General features: G+C 34.8%; 1 protein-coding gene across 1 annotated transcript in view; it reads left to right on the top strand.

Annotated features, from left to right (window-relative positions):
• The first annotated feature begins 4,538 nt into the window (after positions 1-4,538).
• LOC129229284 (terminal nucleotidyltransferase 4B-like) overlaps positions 4,539-24,189 on the top strand; it is a 63,139-nt gene continuing 43,488 nt past the window's right edge. The window contains exons 1-4 of the mRNA XM_054863558.1: positions 4,539-4,836; positions 20,445-20,568; positions 22,431-22,477; positions 22,698-22,815. Of these exons, the coding sequence (XP_054719533.1) occupies positions 4,670-4,836; positions 20,445-20,568; positions 22,431-22,477; positions 22,698-22,815 (456 nt within the window). The 5' untranslated portion in view covers positions 4,539-4,669. The remainder of the gene's footprint in view (positions 4,837-20,444; positions 20,569-22,430; positions 22,478-22,697; positions 22,816-24,189) is intronic.

Below are 24,189 nucleotides of genomic sequence, written 5' to 3'. Positions count from 1 at the left end.
GCCAATGTACTGTAATTGGTTTTGTTCGGCGATCCTAACCGTTCGACCACTGAGTAACCGGTTGCTAACCGCAGCGTTCTATCATCAACCGGTTACCGTATTAATATGAAGCACGTGATCATTAGATGTCAGTGATCGATTAACCGGTAGCTACCAGTTGAGCTGGGCGAACGCAAGCATTCCTTGCGCTCGACGAACCTCACCGGTAGACTGGTTACTACCGTAACGTAAGCATTGAGAGCGTTTCCAATTTCGCCGCCGGGAACATTGGGCGCCGAGCATTTTGGACGCCGGAAACATTGGGCGCCGAGTATTTTAGGCCCCGGGAATACTGGGCACAATATGCTCGGCGCCCAAAGTTCCCGGCGCCCAAAGTGCTCGGCGCCCAAAATTCCCGGCGCCCAAAATACTCGGCGCCCAAAGATCCCGGCGCCCAATCTGCGGCGCCCAATCTTCCTAGACCGGGAATGGACAGTATGCAAAATATTTTCTTGAATTTATTATCGTAGAACAAAATGAAAAATGTTTAACCGAGAAAGAATTTACTTTATTCCTTTTACTCTCAGCTGAAAGGTTTCGCCAAATTTGTTTAGGGTTATAGTTTTAGTATTGTGCGAGCAAAGTAGCCTTGGCGAGATTTCGCGTTTTTAGTTAAACCATTTTTAATTTTTATCATGAGTGGAATAAAATGGTAGTAAGATTACAGAATTCGATAAGTAAAAGGAAAATAATGGTCAATCAACTGAAAAGAAAACTACCACCATATATCCGTAACAATTTTGTAGATGATTTGCATAACATGACATAATTAAATCGTAACTCAGAAATTAGAAACATCGAAACAGAAAAATTTTAAATTAACCGATTCGGGAATTCGAGAGAAATAACTAAGCAACAAATGCAAAAAAATAAGCACTAGCCAAGCAAAGCAAAGAAGTATCACTTTCTTTTGGTAATAATTTGTAATGTCATATTAAATTTTCTAGCATTAATTGTTATTCTTGTCAGGCCACAATTATTATTTAGCTTTATCAAGAATTGATAAATATCGAATTCAACATCGTGAAAATGGTTGCTTAGAACTATGAACTACGTAGTTTGCATTAATGTTTGACGTTTAGTAATGCTTCTTGAATTCTAATCTCTTTCTACGTGGGCCAAAATATTCTCAGGACTTAAAATATTGATTTATAAAGGATAAAACAAAAAAATCATACATACGAACAAAAATCACAACACTTTTAGCATTTTCTTCGTTACCACGTGCGTTTGTTTTAGTTTTTTCGTCCGCCATTAGACAGTGACTGCAGTGTCCCCTATAGTTCGTTGGAGTTGCGAATTTTTTACTTAAGTTTTAGTCATCACTATTTTTTTTCAAACTTGGAAAGCATTAAATCCAATTTGCAACTCCAACGAACTATAGGGGGCATTGAAGTCACTGTCTAATGGCGGACTTAAAAACTAAAACAAACGCACATGGTAACGAAGAAAATGCTAAAAGTGTTGTGATTTTTGTTCGTACGTATGATTTTTTCGCTTTATTCTTTTTAAATTAATTTTCAAAGTCTTGTGGATATTCTGGCCCACGTAGAAAGAAATGAGAATTCAAGAAGCATTACTAAACGTCAAAGATTAATGCAAACTATGTAGTTCGTAGTTCTAAGCAGCTATTTCCACGATGTTGAATTCGATATTTATCAATTCTTGATAAAACTAAATAATAATTGTGGCCTGACAAGAACAACAATTAATGCTAGAAAATTCAATATGACATTACAAATTGTTATCGAAAGAAGATGATACTTTTTTGCCTTTCTTGGCTAGCGCTTATTGTTTTCCATTTGTAGCTGAGTTATTTCTCTCGAATTGCCGAATCGGTTAATTTAAAAATTCTCTGTTTCGATTTTACTAATTTCTGAGCTACGATTTAATTGTGTCATGTTATGCAAATCATCAACAAAATTCTCACGGATATATGGTGGTAGTTTTCTTTTCAGTTGATTGACCATTATTTCTTTTCACTTATCGAATTCTGTAATCTTACTACCATTTTATTCCATTCATGATAAAAATTAAAAATGGTTTAACTAAAAACGCAAAATCTCGCCAAGGTTACTTTGCTCGCACACTACTAAAACTATAACCCTAAACAAATTTGGCAAAACCTTTCAGCTAAGAATAATAAAGTAAATTCTTTCTCGGTTATTCATTTTGTTCTACGATAATATATTCAAGAAAATATTTTGCATACTGTCCATTCCAACTAAATGCTGCTGTAAAATATGGTAAGTTTAATTAATTTAAGATTAAAAAACCCCCGATATTCTTACAAATTCACACAAAACAATAAAATTTTTTACCTTGTATAACGTTATCCAAGTTTGTTAATCCTGAATTTTCTCTTTCACCAATTATTAAGGAAATAATGAAAACTAACATTATTTTGAGAAGCTCGAGAATACTACTAAGGGACGAATTAATTTCTGTAGCTGAAAGCAAACTAAGACACATCGATTGCTTTAATAAATACTCAGAACAAACTGCCTGTGTTTACGTCAACAGACACACGTGGAACACAACGTGGCAATGTTTTAGTTTCATTTGCAGTTTTGTAAATCACCGCAAGGTAGCGTATTCGAGCGCTGGAGTTCCGAATATCAAAGAAAATAAAAAAAAATGTTTTCTAAATGAATTCGCAACTCCAACGAACTATAGGGGGCACTGCAGTCACTGTCTAATGGCGGAATTGAAAACTAAAACAAACGCATGTGGTAACGAAGAAAATGGTAAAAGTGTTGTGATTTTTGTTCGTATGTATGATTTTTCGCTTTATTCGTTTGAAAAGATTTTTCAAAGTCTTTTGGTTATTCTGACCCATATAGAAAGAGATTAGAAACCAAAAAGTATTACGAAAGTAAACAATTAATGCAGAACACACAGTAAGTTGTTCTGAAGCAGCCATTTTCACGATGTTGAATTCGGAATTCATAAATTTTTGGTTCGCTTCGAACGGCATTTTCATTTTGTACCGTTTTTTCTATACATTAGTACATATTAAGTTCAGTTTCGTGACATTTCCAGCATTTGTTGACATTTTTGTCACATAGTGCACATACGTGGCAGACTGTCAAGAGTAACGTTTAACACTAGATAATTTATTTCTATGACTATATGATTGGATATCCAAAGAAATCATGCATTTAATTCATTCGTCATGGAAATGATTTACCCGATATGCGAAATCTTGTCAAGATACATTATTCTTTCACATAATTTTAAAACCATACCCCTATAAACAGATTTTTGGCGAACTTTTATTTTTTATTGTTCAAATTCTTAACGTTCTTTCTGGATTTTTCAATCTGTTCTGCGATAAATATTTTCAAGAAAATTTATTTGCATACTGTCTATTTCAGTAGGATACTGTAATAACAAAGGTTATTTAAATCATTTATGTAGAATTAGGTTAAGTAAAAGTGTCCAGTCAATGTTAAGTTCGTTTTTTTTTCATCGAATTGAAAAACTGATATTTATTCAAATTCACTCAGAACAAAATAAATAAAATGTGTACTCACAGTTTATATATGGTGGTAGTTTTCTTTTCAGTTGATTGACCATTATTTCTTTTTACTTATCGAATTCTGTAATCTTACTATCATTTTATTCCACTCATGATAAAAATTAAAAATGGTTTAACTAAAAACGCGAAAACTCGCCAAGGCTACTTTGCTTGCACAATACTAAAACTACTATAACCCTAAACAAATTTGGCGAAACCTTTCAGCTGAGAATAAAAGGAATAAAGTAAATTCTTTCTCGGTTAAACATTTTTCATTTTGTTCTACGATAATAAATTCAAGAAAATATTTTGCATACTGTCCATTCCAACTAAATGCTGCTGTAAAATATGATTAGTTTAATTAATTTAAGATTAAAAAAAACTCATATTCTTGCAAATTCATACAAAACAATAAAAAATTTTACCTGGTATAACGTTATCCAATTTTGTTAATCCAGAGTTTTCTTGTTTATGCTTCCACCATTTAATACTTTTTTGAAAGAAATAATTAAAACTAACATTATTTTGAGAAGCTCGAGAATACTACTAAGGGACGAATTAATTTCTGTAGCTGAAAGCAAACTAAGACACATCGATTGCGTTAATAAATACTCAGAACAAACTGCCTGTGTTTACGTCAACAGACACACGTGATGCGCAACGTGGCAATGTTTTAGGTGCAGACGCAGTTTTATAAATCACCGCAAGGTAGCGTATTCGAGCGCTGGAGTTCCGAATTGAAGAACATGGGAAAATCCAACATCGGGAATTAAAACGAACAGTAGCAAGGCATACCATTTTCCCACGATCTACTGGTCGCTACCGGTTGAGCTCGTCGAACAGCAAAGGACATCTGATTTCGGTTCCAATCCCTTGCGGTGTCACCGGTGCGACCGATCCCTGTTTCCGAACATAACCTACAGCACCGGAGCCTACGAAGATGCAGCGACAACACCAACACCATAACTGCACGTTGTGAAATTTGGTTCTCGTTCTGTCGTTCTCGTCTTACTTTACTTTCGGCGCTGGTAATCTTTTATTTTCAAACACTGTTGCTACTTCGATCATTGAAATAGCTTAATAAAAAAGCTAGCATACTTACCAATTTCAATGGATAATACGCCAGGGTATTCTTCTGAATCATTTCTTCCTTTCTCTCAAAAGCTGAAAGATCAAACTCCTATCATACAGCCAGGGAAAGAAAAGCGGCGGCATGTTAATACGCCGTTTTACATTCCATGGAAAAAAAAAGATGATTACTCTTATGGAATCATTGGGTAAGTATTTCGGTTCATTAATAGTTGTTTCAATTTTTTCTTAACGTCAACATTTTTCATCTGAAGTGATTGCATTCCTTTGCTTGTTTGACGCCCTGTCATTTATTAGGAGAGTATGGTGGGGGTAATAGACCCCCTGGTTTGAAAAATCAATCTGTTTGCATAAATGTGAGCAGGATTTTGTTGTTTTTCGTCGTAAGATCATTGAGCATATACTTTTTAACCCCTCCATATGAAAATTGGAATTGATGGACCGCTTGTTTGTGCTTTCAATACTTCAATGCATTTGCAATTCTCTTATTAAACAATAACAATGTAAAACAAGACATCTTTCATTTTACCATGTGAATAGAATACTAACTGAGCTAGTGAAAAACCTTCCTGTAACTTTGGATTCTAATTTTTTCTCCCATTTCTATATCTCCCATTGCTCTGGACTTATTATATAAAACTAGACTAAATTGCAATCCCGGGTTCAACAAGCCCCCTACACCCTCTACATAGAATCCCTATATAGAGTGGCAGAAATAGGATTATTTTTAAAGTTGTGAAAAGATACTAGTTCTAGCGATCAATTCTACAAAAAAAAAAAATCTGTTGAAAGATGAAAAACAAGAGATTGAAATTTGGCCCCTGGGGAAAAGGTAAGGATGGAAAGACGACATACTCAATAACTTGACCTTTTAAAAAAATTCTCAGTTGGAAGGACAAGTATAAACAATGGGTTATGGGTAGGCCAGGGCCGTCCAAAGGGGGGGGGGGGAGGAGCAAGGCAGTCGCCCCGGGCACCACGAAATGAGGGACGCCTGGCGGTGCCCCCTCATTTTGTGTTTTCGTGATGCACAGTCATATAAACACAAAACAGAGAATCATTGCAATAATTCTGTATTTTATCCTAGTGCACAAAAATATTCCTCTCCCCCAGTCCCCAAAAACAGTCATTTCTTTGTATCATATTGAAGCAGATATAGAATCTGAGATTACAACTGTTTGGAATCTAACAAAAGTTCTTTTCTCCTTTGTCTAGTTCCCACCAAATTTCTTGGAATTCTGTCCCAGTGTGCAGTGACGTAACCAGAAAAAAGTTAGAGGTGGGGGGGGGGGGGGTCTCATTGAAAAAAAAAAGATATGATAGGAAAAGGGGGTCTAATGTGACCCCCTTCTGGTGAAACTTTAAGTTTTAAAATGCATTTTTAAACTTTCTTTGTAGTTGCTACGGGAGAAAAAATGGTATAGGGGTTTCAGCTCAAATTTCCAGAAATTGAAACCTTAAAAATGTGATTATAGGTCATGTTTTGATGTTAAGGTGAGGGATGGAGCTCTGGGACTGTCCCCGACCGATTTTTTTGAAAATAGATTGAAATCAATTTCTCCTCTCCTCTGTACGTTTTTGAAATTGAAGTTTGAAAAATGTAATTTTTGACAAACTTTGCAGATTTTATGAAAAGAAGGATCTGAAGCTCTTCCCTAGAGAATTATGGTCCAAAAAACTTCAGCAATGTTTTATATTCAGGGGCTATTCCACTTAAATTTTTAAAGTGTCATTTAAAGAACCCATTGCTTGTGATATTAAAAAAAGGCGGTATGGGTAGGCTTGCCAGATTTCTGAAATGTTCAACTTGGACACCGGAATGCCCCCCCCCTGTGTCGCTAGTATTCCTAGGGGTACATGTCCCTGGCTGATTTTTGGAGCTTTTTATTGGGCAGTTTATTCTCAATGCTATGAATAAATGGTTGCTAGTTATAACGCTAAAACAGTAATAAAAAATGACGTTAGTGTCGAGTGGTTTGAAGGTGAGGGTGTTTCCAGGGGCGCCGACTTGGAAAAATTATTGGGGGGGCCGGATGTCACCGGGGTCTAGGGAGTATGTTAAAGCACGGACCCCCCCACCCCCACCCCCCCCGAAAAAAATTCAGATTTTTGTGCCTTGAAAATGCCAACTTACATATTTTCTGGTGTGTATAATTTATACAGACAAACATATGTGACAGGGCGTTTTCAAAGCAAAACAATCTAAAAATTGGTACACAAATTTTCTGCTTCAATTAGATCATGTCACTTGCCTTAAGTGAGGGATAATTTTACAGTTCCATTTTGTGGGGAGACGTGCAGTACCATAGCTAGGCTACGGCACTATACAAGGTAGTGCACTTGAGTTGCATGGAAAGGCACTCCCAGTGGCACCGATTCAAAACAACTATTGGGGGGAGGGTACCATAACGGGGGCCTTGCCAGGGGAAATTTTCTAAATTTGAGATAAAAAATAGTGTTTTAAGCATTTTAGAGTCATATGATCAACATTAGAACCCCAAAAACTCGACTCTTGGTAAATCGACACTCTGAGAAAATCGACAAGACAACACATTTTTTGGCTTTGAAAAAAAAAGAAAAAATGGTATTTTTGTGAAAAACTAATTTAACTTACAGTAATAATTATACTTTTAGTCTATTAGCAGTGAATATATAGCTCTGAAAAGATTGAAATGATATTTAAATAAATCTAAACTATCATTAAAAGAATAAAGCATAAAAGATTGATGTCGCACTTTGATTACTAAAAGTGAAATAACTAATTTAAGCTTGCTTGGAATAAGGCCCAGAGTTCATTAAATAAAAATGTCTCAAAATTAATGCTTTAATAGAGTTTAAAAAGTTAATAAACAGATTACTTCATTAACTCTAATAATTGAAGAAAACTATCACGCCTTCCATTAAATATACAAATCAAACCCTGATATATTTTTTCCAGATCAGCAACACTTAGATGAGAGCGCCGCCAGCGAGACTTCATCCGAAGGTTTGCGCACTAGGACAAATTCTATGAGTGCTCTCATCACCGTAACACTATCCTTATTCACACCACTCGTTTTCAATTAACCTGCTTACTACAGCAATAGTTATTTGTTTTAATTCATTACTGAATGTATTTTACAATGTAACTATCTTCAAACAAGGAAAGTAAAAAATACCAACATAATTTTGTGTTTTAGAAACCATAATATGACAAATAATGTTCTTAAATTGTTGAGGGGGCTCTGCCCCCCAAAACAAACTATTGAGGGGGCTCGGGCCCCCTCAAGCCCCATGGAGTCGGCGCCACTGGGTGTTTCGTATTTCATTGAAGACTAATGATGTAGGCACATAGATATTTTATTACTGGACAGAGTTACAGCACACAAGTACACTGACGCAAGAATCACAACAACAGAATAGCCACGCACTCAGATAGCGTTAGCATACATCAGCACAGAGTGGGGCACCGCCTAGTGGCCAAAGCTCACATGACATCGCCCCATTGAAGTTCGGAAAAAGGGATTTAAAGATCGAAACGTTCTGGTGGTTTGACAACCCTACAAGAACGAGTTTGTTTATGGGTAATAGACTTTGGTGTAGAACAGTCCTGAATTGGAGGAGTCTCTGGAAACTGTATATGTTTCTAGTGTCTTGGGAACATTGATTGTTTTTTTGTTCTCTTCTGGTTCCGGCATTGGAATTAGATATTGGCGATTTCAATGAATTTTACCTCTGGGAGTCAGGACATTGTAGGACCTTGGTGTGTTTGCCGGAGAAGCAATGATTCCCGCTGTTTTGGAGTCTGGAATTCAAACTTTCTCACCTGTGCTTAGAGGACGCAATTCGTAAGCAGCATGTTTTCTATCAAAGGCCGTTTTTTCTTTTTCTTTACGAGAAATGTCTTTTTGTAAATGTTCTTTCCCGTTTGGCCATTTTAGACGTAATTGTTTAGGGAGAACTGGAAGTCAAGTTCGGAGCATTCGTCCCATACATAGTTGAGCAGGTCTACTTCCTGTTGGCCCCGATGTGTTACAATAGGTTAGTAGAGCAATGTTGAAATCTGAGGACTTTTCTAGTAATTTTTCATCGTCTGCACCATTCGCTCTGCTTCACCGTTTGCCTGCGGATAGCGGGGACTACTCGTTTCATGCTTAAAGCCGTAGTCAGCAGCAAATGATTTGAATTCAGATGATGAATACTGTGAACCCTTGTCGCTAATCACAAGGTCAGGTATGCCATGTCTGGCGAATATGAGTTTGATACTGTCTATGGTTGCTGAAGAAGTCAAGCATGGCAATTCACAAACTTCTGGATATCTTGAGTAATAGTCTGTGACTAATAGAAAGTGTTTACCTCTAACTTCAAAAAGATCTATAGATACCTCTCCCAAGGTCAAGTTGGAGGAGTAAATGGAATTAAAGGTTCTTTATTTTGAATTCTTGTTTTGACACAGATCGGATAGCAAGTTACCATTTCTTTTATTTGTTGAAAGATACCTGACCACCATACGGACTCTTTAGCACTGGATCTACATTTGTTTATGCCTAAGTGTCCGTCATGGATTGAGCGTAATATATCTTTCTGTAATTTTTTTGGAGTCGCCAGCCTAGATGTAGTAGTCCGTCAGAAAAAGTCGATTTGTCTTTACTCTTTCAGTATGGACCCGCTTCAAATTGCTTGTTGCCGTGTTCTGGCCACCCCTCTTGGCAAAATTTGATGATCAGAGATAAAGAGCTATCCTTCAGAAGTTCTTCTCTTATATCTTGTAATTTCTCAGATGAAGCAGGGATGGTTTTTACAATATAATTAACATAGGCTTGTACTTCCCTGTCCGACAGCTCATCGTGATTCATTTTATGTGTTTCTGGAGATCTTGATAATGTATCGGCAGTTGCAATTAAGTCAACTGGAGTGTACATTATATTGTAATTAAAACCCATCAATCTGATTCTGAAACGTTGAATGTGCGGTGGTAGGTAGTGTTCACTTTAGAGGAAAAAAGGGCAGGGTGCTGGTCTATGAAAGGGGCGCTGTTATCATAAAAAGGGCACTATTCAGTGTGGTGCACCCCCCCCCCCCAAACCAAGGAGCAATGACGCACCCACTCAAAAAGTACTTAGCCCCCCCCCTCCAAAAAAAAAAAGGAGAAATGATAATTTAAAACACCTTGCAAAAATTCAAACAGTGTAGTCTGCACCATGAGCCCCCCCCCCCCCCCCCCCGACTTCAGAATTAAATATAGTGATATTATCCAGTGGAAAAAGCTAAAGTTCTTAAAAGTATCTTTTAAGTCAAGGTGATAACTCAAATTTGTTCCTTCCTCATACTGAACAATGAAAGTAATATTTAAATATGGTGAAACTATCTACTGGGTAATTTTTTAAGTGAATAATCATGGGAACAGATCTGATAGTAAAACAGACCTGACACATAGGCGGATTTAGGACTGAGTTCCTGGGGGGAAGGGTTTTATTATTCTTATTATTTTTTCTTTTTGAGCAATATTGTTTGTAATCAAGGCTGGATATAGACTTAACATGGCTCTAAGCAATTCTAAGTTTTTGGGTCTTATAGTCCGGACAATTTTTCTGTCGGTGGCAAAAAAGGCCATGTTTTTAATACCATGCTTTACTTATTTTGTATCGTTTTTATTAATATGTTGACTACTGTATTCCCCTGAAATTGAACTCAAGAGGGGAAATGGTGTTCCTTTTTAGTAGGGGATAGAATGTTTCCAATTTCAAGGGGTCTGGGGGTTTCTCCCCCTGGAAGAAATTTTTCTAAAATAGATATAAAATTTTGCATTTTGAAGTGTTATAAGGGGTTAATGGAACTACAAAAATCTCGGAAAAATAGGCAAAATACTCCTTTGCAATTTACAATAACACACAGTAAAAATTGTTTTGGTACGACAAATCTATGACAGCAGTCCTCAGAAGTAGCAGAGAAGATTGTGCATTGTTATTTGCTTACATTGACTGTTGGTTCAATTTCATAAGTTCATGCCTCCAACCTATCCACAAATACAACAATGAATTAAATACAAAATGATCAATAGTAGGTAAAGAATGTTTTAAAAGAAAAAGTGTTAAATAAGTAACAGAGTAACATGCTGCCCATTTGGACGATTCATAATTCATAAGATTGATTTAAAAAAAAAATTGAAGCACACTTTGATTAGGAATTTCAAAGACTCATTTAATTCTTTCCAAGTACTCAAGAACAATTAAAATTCCTTAAGGCACTTTATTTGCCCTTTCCAGTCTCTGGAAATTAATATTAGATTGTACAGTTTTAGTTTGTTCTAATTTTGTAAGAAACAACTATTTCAAGTTCAAAAGAAAAAAAAGAAAAAAAAACTATAGATTTCTCACTACAACAACTTTTTTTTCAGTTACAAGTTTACAAGTAGTGTAGAAAACAAAAAGGAATAGAGGTAGTATTTTTTTTTTAATACTACATTCATGATTAAATAAAATGCAAGATATGAGACATGTGAGTCCCAAAAAATTATCTCAAGTAATTTGTTGCAGAAAGGTGAGAACCATGATTTTTACATTTTTGAGCTGAATTTGACAATTTCGGCTTTTCTCCCCTACTCCCTCCCATTTTTTATCGATTTAAAAATTTATGGTTTGTATCCACACTTTTCGAAATGTTCAAGGTTTTCAGCACTTGAAAATGAAATTTACTTCTCAAGTACTTTTTTTTAAAGGAACAAATCAAGAAATTTTCGGGAGTTGAGGGCCTATTACAAAGTGGGTGCCTTAAGCTATATCTTGTTTAGTGTATAGGTAAATCCGTTTCTTTCTAAATCTTTGTTTTTGCTTCTGATGTGTTGAAATAGTCGTCGATTATTTTAAGTATTGCAGCTGAATACATAGCTCGTTATTTTCACTTATATACTTGCCCTAATAGATTTCAGTTTAAAATTTTTCAACACATTTTCAGCAACCCAGTGACAGCTTGACTACTTGTAATGCGGTGTACGGTATTTCTCTCCCCCCCCCCCCCCCCCCCCCCCCCCCCCCCCACACACACACACAATCAGAAAAGGACAGTCGCTAGTCTCTTCATTTTCACTTTTGAATTATTCAAAAAAGAAAAAAAAAAAGATTTTTTCTTTTGAGATTTTGGAAGGTGTGTTGTTACTACGTATAAAGTCCTCCCAAGATTAGGGGGGCACTGACCCCCCATGCCCCCTCATAAATCTGCCCATGACCTGACATTCCTCTAGGACAACACAAAATATTTCATAATCAATCAAAAGAATTTAAAGATGTTTCTTAGATTTATTCCAAAATATATTTTGAAACATACATAGGTTATTTAATGAGACTTCATATTTTGCAAATAGATGAAATATTAAGAAGAAATTTCATTTTGTCGATTGGGACAGCCTGTTTCCTAGTGTTGCTCCCTTTAAAAAAAAAAAAAAAAAAACGTTTTTCGTAAGAGCTTAACCCGTAACCGGGGAGATGAAAAAGTAGGACGTAACACGGGATGTGAGGTCTCAGAGACCGCTCTACTTTCAATTTTTTAAAAAATCGTGTAATTAGGATACCTTCCTGTAAATTTCCTTAAATATTCTTTGCACTTTTGTTAGCACGGGGAAAAAATATTTTTGAATTGTGAACTGAAATTTACCTTTTCCGAGGAAATTTAACGAATGCCTAAGGATTTTTCGAGAGAAATCATATGCTGCAGTAAATAATTTACTTTGCGTAATAAAAATAAATCTATTAGCAATTAATGATTTTATTTTAGTTGTTTAATATATACAGGACATTTTAATACCAGAAAATTGATTATATGACATTAGGGGAAAATTTTGACAGCCCTTTAACTATTAGTATTTCACGTCGTATTTCCAGGAATAATTCAGCCTATATGGTCCTTAGAACATCGTTGCGCAACTTTTTCAAACAATTCTCAACCTCATCTAGATTATTTTGCATTTTTACCGAAACGGTTCTACCGTTATAAGGGTCATTCTCAGAAAAAGCAGGAATTTTACTGCTGATTTTTAAAAAAATAAAATTTCTCCTAATATGTTAAATACTTAAGATTTAGTTAGATCTATCCTAAAGTAATAATGCTATTATAGTGGTTCAGATCAAGCAAGCAAATATTTTAAGTTTTTTAAATTTAAAAAAAAGTTGTGTTTACGGATGTGACAACCGAGTCCACAGACGTGACACTTGCTATACAGATGTGACAATTTATTACATAGATAAGTCATAATAGACTGCAATAAAGGCATAATATAGATAATAAAAGAAATTTATATAATGAATGAAATAAATGTATTATCTTACTACTATTACACAGTTGAAAATTAAAATCAAAGTAAACAACAGTATTCACATAAAGTAAAGCAACAGACAAAAATTTCAATAGAATACAAATCGTAATGGATGATAAGTTCTTTCAGAAAAAATAGTATAAAGTTAATGCATGTTTTTAAATTTTTCCAAGTTTTCTTTAAAGATGTACTGTTTACGATTATTTATTTCCGGCTGCTTTAAAACTTTAACCACAGCATTTTTATCAACTGTTTCCACATTCGTTTTTTCTGGAAAAACAAATTTTCCAGCTCCAGTTGATTTTCGCATAAAATTTACCGTCAAGTCTTCCTCAACTCTTTCCACCATGCCAACATAATGTTCAATATGATGCTTCTCTGATGCAAATCGAACAACAATGTAGCTGTTATGTGTGATAGTCCCAAATTGTTCCATGCTGATTTCTTCATCAGAGGAATATACATCACTCACTTTTAATGGTGTCCGAATTGCAAGTGTTGGATCCTCAATCTTGATGTTTCCAATTCCATAATGATTGCAGATTTGTTCAGCTGTGCATTGTATACAGGAAAGCCGTCTTGCTTGAATAATTGCTTTGTTGTTTTTGCTCCATGTAATTTCATGTACTTTTAGAGTGCCTCGGAAAGTTTGTATGTTATTAGGGAGTTGTTTATCTAGCTCGTCTATATCTTCAGAATCAATTCTGTGAATATCTATGGTGCTGCGTCTTTCTTTCAATGCTGATATAAGAGCATCAATATTTTGAATGTCTTTTCCATGACTCACAATAGTATCAGCTAACCTTTTTATATACCCACCAATTCCATCAGGTGCCCCTTTCCCGTGGCCTTTCTCGGAATAATGCCAACGGAGGCTTTCAACTTTCAGGTCTTTTGCAATTAAATTTGCGGCCAAGTAGAACATCTTCTTATTCCTATACTGTGTACTAGGACCATCACTCAGAAAGTGCACTTTCCGTAAATTGGGAACAACTTTCTTTACTTCTTTAAAAACAGGCTTCAGGTGGGCACATATAGCAACTGGATCATGACGTTTGCTATCAGATATAGTACAGATAGACTTATGTTGAGATTCTTTGCTTTCAATTTTGTAGTATAACATGACGGTGTGCAATGTCACCTGTTTTCTGAATCCTCCGAAATGCACACTTTGAACCTCTTCGCTGTATTTACACTGGTAATTTTCGGAGAAATCCATGTGTACAAGAACTTCATCTTCAGCTAAGGATTTCTTTATTTCACTTGTCACTTGATACTGATGCTTGATATTGGCGACATGCTGCCTATACTCTGCAATTAGTATTATAAACTTTGAAACCAATTCATGCTTAGTGCAGCTGATTTCCTCTTTGCATGTATTTTGTTTCATCTTACTTCCATTTTCAGTCTCAATTATTACCCGTTTTGTTATCCATTGCTCATACTTAATTTTTTCTTCTGCAAATTCATTAACTATCTGAATTGGATCATTGTTGCTGCATTCCATACAAGTTTTCTCTAAGCATTTGAAATCAAGTTTTTTTTCACAGGTTATTCGTTGAAGTATTTCATTAGGCGATCTTTCTTCAATCATTCCTAATAACTTCATTTTTTTCACAACCAACCCAAAATTGTCACACAAATTACAATTGCATGTATTTCGCTTATGACAATTTGGTGAAACAATCCAAAATGGACGTCCTCGACAAAATTGTGGGTAGCTAAGATCTTTGTGTTCTGGAAATGTGTCGGTGAATTTTTGGTGTAAGTTCTTCAGAGAGTCAGATAATAGTCTCTTTTGTTTTTTCTGTTTCCTCTTTGTTATTGTGTCTTTTTTGCCCGGACATAGCCGGCTATTATCATCATTTTCAAGAAAACTGATAATTAAATTTTGAAGTTTTACTTTCTGATGTAATTTCCTTTTTTGTAAGCCAACTTTTGGTTTCAACAGGTTTTTAGAAGTCAAAAGAGAAATCTTTTTCATAAATCTGTACTTCTTAATGATTTTACCTGTTATCATACTTACTAAGGTTCTTTTCTTACTCAAAACCACCTCTTTCTTGAAGTTTTCATTAATTTGTTTTTTCAGCACTGCTCCAAACTCAAGGTTTTGACGAATTATCTCATTAACTTTTTTACCACTCAGCATTTTTTTTACATCTTTCTTTGGAGTATCATCTTTCTTTGATACTGCTCTGAAGTACTTTTGTTTGTACTTGTCCCTTTGTCTCTTCAACTTCATATTCTGTTCTTTAAGTTTATCTAGTTCTATTTTCATTAATTCTCTGTTTCGCTTCCTTTTTTTATAGCCACTAGCAACTCTGGAATGAGATGGGGTGTTTTCAGGCACATCGTGATGTTGAGGGCTTTGAGGAGGTGTCCTGACAATTAACAGTGCCTGTTCTATTTCTTTTATCTTTTCTCTGTGTTTTTTAGCACGCTCACGCCAGCCTTTCCGTATCTTTCTCTTCTCACGATCACTCATTTCACAATTTTTTTTTCTTGATGACTTCTTTCTTTCCTTATCTTTCCTTTTAACCTCCTCATATTTCTCAGGATCAGCTTTCAATTTCTCTCTTGCACGCCTCATACTTAGTTTTTTCACCTCTTTTCTTCTCTGTATTTCTTTCTCAGATTTAATTTTAGGTTTTTCTTTTTTTTCTTTTTTGTTTGAGCTTCCTCCATTTTGACTCTGGAAATTAAAAGAAAAAACATTTTTAAGATTTTATCCTGAAAACAGTTTGTGTTTTGATAGCCATAATGCAGAATTGAAAAAAGGCATAATTTAAATAAAGCAGTAGGGTCTACAAATAGGGTTTGCCTATATGAAGATTATGCATGAAGAGTATATGAAGGTACCGTAAAATCCCGAAAATACCCCCCCCCCTTTTCAAAACCAAATCGATAAATTTCAGGGGGGGGGGGTTATATTCGAGATTTTTCACAAAAAGATCGTTTGAGAATGTCAATAAATGAAAACATGATACGATATTCTTGTAACAATAAATTGAATGGTGGCGCCATCTGTTAGCGGAAAATCGACACATTATTTACTAAGCAAAACCTCAATTTTGATTTAAGAGGGTATTTTAGCCTAAAAATTCAAAATTGCCGCCCTGTAGACGGTTAGTAATTTTTTATTTTTATTATTTTTTAAAAATATAATCAAAGTTCAAAAAAAGGAGACAAAAAAATGAATTTTTTTTTCAAAAAGGTACCACTGCGTAAAAAAAAAAAAATTCCAATCGGCTACTTCCAGAAAATTTTACATCCTTATTTAATAAGAATTTACCTTAACTGTATGTTTCAGATCACCTGGAGGATTAAAATTACGTCAACCTGGACACACCTCTTTGTCAGCCACCACCAAATACGATTTAGAATTTTATTTTCAACTGTTACGCGCACACATTTTTATACTTTTAAAGTATCAATAAAAACTGATAAAAATGGAGAGTGAAAGTAGTTCCTGATTTTTTCCCTATTATACCCATAAAATCAAGCCTCTAGACCATTAAAACCTAAAAACTATTGTAAACAATAAAAATCTGCAATTAGTTTAAAATATCCTGATTATTGCACCTAAAATGAGAATAAGAGAACCGAAAATAACAATTATAATTAAAAGCAAAATTTTATTTTATACAAACGAGCCTGGAATATTTTAGATAAAATTTAAAAAAAAAAAGGACATATTTAATCATCGTCTGAAAATCCTTCAAAATCAGATTCCATATCATCTTCTAATAGAGCCAAATCCAAGAGTTCGGGCACAAGTTCGTCAGCCGGAGCGCGAAAAGCACGGGCGAGTTCCGAATGGAGTTCCCCATTTTCGGACCCATCCAATTTGATCGATATCCCACAACACTTGAACGATTTGACGATTAATTCCTCTGGAACAGCTTCCCACGCAATCGACACCCATTGTAGCACATCTTGTCGGGAGGGCTGTTTCAGGTTTCCTTTTTTTGTTTTCTCTTCCTTTCGGAGGTAATTCCCCCATAGTTCCTGCAATTTAGCCTTGAACGGCTTATTCCAGCAAACATCTGCTGGCTGTAATAAGCTAGTACAGCCAGCAGGTATTAGAAGAAGATTTGTGTTAACATCGGATAGCGCGGATGAGGCCTCCGATGATTTATGAATGGGTGCGCGATCCAGGATGAGCAGCCGCTTGACATCATCTTCGTCGGCTCCCCACACTTTGCGGACCCAAAGCTTCAAAGTGTCGGCATGCATCCAGCCGTTGGTAGTTGCAGTAACCCGAATATTGTCCGGAAATACCAGACTGGACCAGGCTTTGGTTGGAATTTTGCCCGAAGGCTCTTTCAGCACGCACAATGCTGGTAATTTGTGCCCAGAAGCGCGGGCGCACAACGCAACGGTGAATCCCCGCTTCTTGCACCCTGTATTCGTTATTCGGATTGTTGACTTGCCTTTCGGGTTGTTCGTCCGATTCGTCGGCATATCAAAGCGGCACATCGTTTGGTCCATATTACCAATATTAAAATCGGTGTAATCAAAAGTTATACGGGATTGTTTCACACAGTTCAAAAAACAGGAAATTTCATCCCTGAGGTCTTCTGGGGATTTTTGAGAGTCGGTCGTCCCAATTCTCATGCTAACCTTGAAACGCTTTTTAAAATTGGCTACATATTGAGCCGTTGCTTTGAAATCCTCCAGTCCGTATTTTTTACCAATTTTTCTTGCTTGCTCTGCAAGGAGTTTGTTACTCACTGCTCGTCCGGCTTCCCGCTCCTTTTCTAAAAACTCGTAGAGGTCCTCATCCATTTCATCGGATAATGGCTTTTGGCCGCTACCAATTTTCCGGATCTTTTTATTTTTTCCAAATTCGTTGGTTGACAGAACATCTTTCTTTTTGATCCTGTCCCGTAAGCATTTTCGATCAAGTTGAAACTCGCTCGCCATTTCATGGAGAGAAGACCCATGAGCTTCATGCCAACGCAGTATTTCGAGCTTTTTTTCTACTGTGAAGCTCCTCCGAGACATTGTCGAACAATAAATAGCAGCGCGAGAGAACAAGATAAACAGACGAAGAGAGAGCGACGAGATAAATGTGGGCAGGTGCAACGAATTCTAGCTGGGTTTATCACGTGACACGAACGGAATGCAGCGGCGTTGACCTTGATAATCTAGACCGGTTTGGATGAATGAAGAAACTGGGTCAGGCTTCCGGTCCTTCGCTGCTGGCACGCATGCACTGTACAGTGAGTTTCCAAAAATGAAATGTGCGGAATCAGGGGGAGGGGGGTTATGTTCGGGATTACTGAAAAATTTCCCTTTTGGCGAAAAGGGGGGGGGGGTTATATTCGATAGGGAGGTTATTTTCGGGATTTTACGGTATGAAGACAATGCCTTCAGGTATAAACCTTCAAATATATAAATAAATTCTAAAACATTTTCCAAAATGGTTTAAAAATTTTTAATTTCCTACACAACTGAAGATACTGCCTGAAAGTTTTTTTAGAAAGATAGATATAATGAAGAAATAAAATAATTTCTTAACATAAACAAGCAGCAAAATATTAAAAAAAAAAAAAAAAAAAACCCTATATGAGAAATAAATAAAACATCCATATCATTTGCTGCCAGTTTTTTTTTTCTTTCAAAGACATTATGTCTGGCATATATATTATAGCAATGCTTAAATTTCAACTAACTTTGTATTTGAATCACATCAATTGACATAGTGTCACATCCATGGACAAACTGTGTCCACAGATGTGATGTCCACGGATGTGATAAAAACAACCATTTCCCACATTTAAGAACATGTGCTTTTGACGTTTTGAATTCAAAGTTGAAAAACAAATATTTTACACTTAATACTATCAATTCATTGAATTATTGTATTATCTCGCCTGGTTATTTTAAATCTGTATGAGCCACAGATGTGATGAGCTGATCTTTACTCTCTGTAAATCAAGGACAAAAACTTTAAATAAAGTCACAGAAATCTCAAAGCAAGCTTCTGTTTCTGTTCCACTGAACAAAATGGCTTCTTGAGAGTTGATCCTTCAACCAATACAGTTTGGTACTGCCACCTGGGAGAATTTATTGGCACTTTCTTTTCTGTCCACAGATGTGACTATTTCTCTGGTTACAGGCATTAAACTTGCAATTAAATAAATATGAAAATTAAATTTTAACTTTAAATTTTTGAGAAGTGTGTACTAAATGTGTACTTGATCAAAAATATAGCTTAAGTAGCTAATTTCTTGTTTGGTGCATAAAATATAAAATAATGAAACAAAAAAAGTGAAGCGGTTACAGTCCACGGATGTGATAAATCACATTCTGTGGACTAAATTTAAACAATAAATAAAATATTTTTTTCTCATTTAGCAACTTCAATATATTCCATCAGTTGTATTAAAGTGTTTTTAGTCACTTGAATTATTTTCTAAACTTTTATTCTTTATAGTAAAAACCAGAAACACAAATTCCTGATTTTTCTGAGAATGACCCATAAGAGCCATGTCTACTACTGCCGAAAGTTGTAACACTGAAGGGGAGGAGCAGTCTCACAGACCGCTTCTAAAGAATACAATTAAATTTAAACCAGGTGCACTTGCCAAAACATCCTGATAAGCAAGGGAAGTGTCCAAGGTCACAAAACAGCAAGCTATTGGGAAAAACTATTCAATCAGACTGAAAATTAAATAGGGGTGGAGGGATGAACTTTTGAGCGGTCTGTGTGAGACCGCACCTCCCCTTTAAGGGTTATGGAATCTACATAATGTTATACATAATAGCTCTTAACAGTATGTATTCTTAGAAAACACAGACACTTAACCCTATAAGCTATTTAATTTCAAAATGAAAAATAGTCTTTTGCCGGACATCAAAAATGCCTCAAATTTGAAATTCACCCACTATGTGATTCTAACGCTTGGACATTAATTTTGCATTCATTATTTCAGCATCATGAAAGCAAGAGCACTCCCAGGGAATATTAAAGATCTATTCTGCTAAAAAAAAGAACTAGTTAGAAGTTGGTTCAGCTAACTTGGGAGAATGAAAGCAAGAATCTCTCTTCCTTGAATGCTTTGTCAAGGATCTTGTCAGAGGAAATTTGGGTTTAATTTAAAAAAAAGAGATAGACCCAGGTAAAAAATCCTGGACAGATCCCTGTGTGTCTTGTAAGGTTAAAAGATTTTTATATAAAAATTCTACCAGCATAGCAGAGTTTCAAATTATGTTCTTTGTTTTCTGTTAAATCACTACATGGGGATGTTATTCCTTCTCTCATTTCTTATGTCCTTACTGTGCTCATAACAGTTCAATTCTTCCCTTGTAGTTTTTGATTTAATTTTCTATTGTCCCAATATCAAAGCACAAAAGCTCAGTCCTGTTGCTTTCAACCCTTTCCTGCCAACAAAGTTCAAAATGTTATTGTGATATACAGCTGAGCATCACTTACTTTGTGAGTAAATGCATGAAAGTATTGATCATTAATTCAATTATGTCTCATTATGCTATTTCTTTTAGTCTTCATGAAGAAATTGAAGATTTTTATGAAGTTATGCGTCCAACTGAATTTGAAGTTGAAGTGCGATTACGAGTTATTGAACATATTTCAAGCATTGTTCATGCTCTTTGGCCTTATGCTATTGTAAGTAACATATTTTGATATCAATATTCGTATGATAAAAGTGCAGTCTGACTTCCAATTGTAAAAACTAACTTCCTTTTAAAAAAGAAAGTTATCTTTCAGTAAGAGGTCTGTTAGGAAAGTAATCAACCTTAAGTTTTCTTTGATAGTTATGGAATCAAGCGCAGATGTATGAGTTGACCTTGAACCTTTTTGGACATGAGTGATTTTCAGAGCCCCAACTTGTCCCTTTTCTTCTCTAGAATCCTTTTTTTTAATTAAAATTCCTAAAACCTTGTTTTTGCAAAATTTAATCTCTCTCTTTTTATCCCCCCCCCCTTTCAAATTTCAGATTCATTTTGAAAGTTCCTTGTAACATCTTTTCATGTATTGGTATGTTTTATTTGTAAAAAAAATAGTGTGTTGTTACCCTTATCATGAAGGTATGTAAATTTTGAATCAAATGTAGTTTCAACAGCTAGTACAATATATCATGCCCCGATATATTGCTCATTCCGATACATCGTTCTTTTCTTCTGTCTCTCAAAACGAAATATTAAAACTTAAGAAATAAACCTTGCTTTAAGCTTGAAACCATTCATGAAAACATATGGTGAGTTCCAAGTGTAACAGAGGGGACATCAGACACAGATTTTGCTTTAAAAAAATACATAAAACTTTCTAAGACAAAAAAATATAGCTAAACCTGACATTTTAAGAAAGAATGCTTGATAAATTAACCAAAAATTGAATTTTCATTCAACCCTCATAACTTAAATAAATGTGTATGTAACTGAGGGGACAGAGAAAAATCAATAAATACTATTAGAAAAATACATCAATTTATGTAAAGTACAGTAAAACTACTCTAATGCGAACACTATCGTTACAAATTATTTTGTCCACAAGAGAGGGGTGTCTACAGGACAGGGGTTTAATAATGTTATTTGCCCTGGAATCTGGGAGTTAAAAATTGTCCGCATAAGAGGGGTGTCCGTTAGGAGGGGCTTTACTATATTTGTTTTAAGTTTCCTATTATATTTCCATGTAAATAATTTAAAATAACGTTTTGTAGTTTTTTTTTCAATGAAGTTCACTTGATATGTTTTTTTTTCTTTTTTTCAATTTACTACTTCAATTTTACCAAAAACAGCATCTTTAAAAATAATATTTTAATTATAGCTTAAAATATTTTAAATACTGCAATTTAAATAAATATTCAATAGTTTTCAAGTAGAGCAAAGAGAGGAAACAAATTTTATCATTGGTAATGTAAATCAAGGAAATTTGGTGAACTTAATCGGAGAAAAGTCCTTGAAATTTTTTTTCACAGTTCATGTTGCCATCATGAGATGACTTTCGGTGACGATTTTCCAGCAATAATTTTCGTTTAATTACAGGAAAATTTTTGTTATGATCTGTCCCAATAACAAGTTTTTGCCTCTGACTGTGTTCTCAGTCTCATCACTAATTGTTCGGTCATTCCAGTGACCACACAGAGAAATCTTGTTTCTTATAATTACTGAATATGTTAAGAAAAGATTTTTTTTTCAAATTGTAGCAGTTTATTACTAATGGGAACCAAACACTTGGGTTCTGGGTTAGACTTAACCGGAACATTCACCTTGCACCCCAGATCCCCTGGTCAGGAAAACTTGAGTTTGGCACAGTAGGCCTTGGCCCTCACGGCCTGTCTTGCCACAAGGTTTGTTTGAATTATGTGTAAGTATACAGAATGGAAGGTGTTCTTTTTTCCCTTTAACTTTTGAGGTGAAAAATGAAATTTTAATTGAATCCTGACGGTTGGTTTCCATGATGACGTTTGTGGCTTCTTTTCTGGTTATGTTCACATCTGATTTTTAATTTAAATTTTTACTTTTTAGGTAGAAGTTTTTGGTAGTTTTCGAACTGGTTTATATTTGCCATCAAGGTGAGTGAATACAGAATGAGTGGAAGCTGTGGCAATGTAATTATAGTTTCTTACTTGACTGTAATATTTACTTTTTTAGCTCACATTTTGCTTTTTTTTTTATAAAGAAGTAGATTAATATATTCTGAATTTAATTAATGATAATTTATCACACTTTTTTGAAATTTTAATAGTTATATAATTTTTATATTTATTTATTTATTTATTTATTTTTATTTAGTGACATTGATATGGTAATTATCGGAGAATGGAAAGGATTACCTCTTAGTACATTAAGTGAAGAATTGACCAAAAACGGCATTCTTAGCAGTGATATTACTATTATAGCAAATGCTACTGTAAGTAGTTTTCTTCATCTATATAAATAAAACAAAGAATATATATATATATATATATATGTGTGTGTGTGTGTGTGTGTATGTTCCCTATACAAATCCACAATTTATGTTGGATCTGGACCAAATTTTGCAAAGGCACCCGAGAAGGAATGTAGGGGGTTTTTCAAACACCCAAAAAGAAACGAACCATTCAAATTTTAATTTTAGGGCCTGAAAATGGCATTAAATGGCTCTTTCTACCCGAAATAGTTACGCAATCAGTTTGATTTTAAGGCCATACGAAAGCCCGCGAAAAATACCCCTGAGATTGAACTAGTTCCTTCGAATTTCCAAAAAAAAAAAAAAAAACCCAAGGCTGTAAAACCACCGAGTAAAAATTTAAAAACATTTTTAAGCCTAAAGGAACAGCAATTTTGTACCGTAAAACTATCTTTTGTGCAATCTCATTTTAAATTTGCATTTAGAAGGTTGGGACTTTTTTTTCCTTGGCTGTGACTAAATCAAATTTTGTTTTGTTTTGAGGTAAAAATTACCCTTTTGATTATTATTTGGCAATTTATCTTTCTTTTTTTAAAGGGATTTTAGTTGTATTTATGGAGGATTGCGTTTATTGTATGCAGGAATTTTTGATTTGCCATTCTCTTTTAAAGAAAATATTTCTATTCTAAGAAAATTTGATCCTCAAAGCTCAAAGTGCTGTGGTAACCGGAACATCACAATAAAATACTATTGTAAAATCCAAAGCCACTTAACATTGGGATAATATGCCATAAATTCGAGACATCCGCAGTTGCCAAGATAACATGGTTTTTATTGTGTGTGTGTGATTCCTAAATAAAATGCCAATAAGAACAAAAACCAAACCAAAATTTAAAAAGAAAAATATGTGCACACATTTTTTTTAAATATCAATTAGAAAACTAAATTTTAGCTAGCAACCAAATTTTGAATTTGAGTAATATTAATTGCATATGTTTTAAAATGAATTAGGTATTAAAAGTAAGAAAAAAAAAATTCATGGATTTTGGATAGTTGTGATGTAGCAACTACAATAGCTAAACAATTTTTACAGACTTAACTAAATGTAATCAATATGATGTAATTATCACACCCATCACAATAAAATTGATGGAAGTAAAGATTTTATTAACAACTAGCTGCATTGCCCGGCTTTGCACGGCCTACCTCTAAAATAAAAGTTAAGTTAAGTGACGCATGTCCAACACTCAGGCTTCAATTAGAGAAAAAAACTAAAATTTCACATCAAAATAAATATCTTAAAGATAGAAACATATGAAAAAGTTTGTTGTAGAAAGTATTTTTTCTTATGATTTTAGTCTTGTCTATCAACAATTCCATTAGTTGAATCAAATT

The sequence above is a fragment of the Uloborus diversus genome, chromosome 9 (assembly GCF_026930045.1).
Source record: "Uloborus diversus isolate 005 chromosome 9, Udiv.v.3.1, whole genome shotgun sequence".
Classification (NCBI taxonomy): domain Eukaryota; kingdom Metazoa; phylum Arthropoda; class Arachnida; order Araneae; family Uloboridae; genus Uloborus; species Uloborus diversus.
Note: the sequence above shows the minus strand (reverse complement) of the source record. Positions and strands in the feature narration are given on the sequence as shown.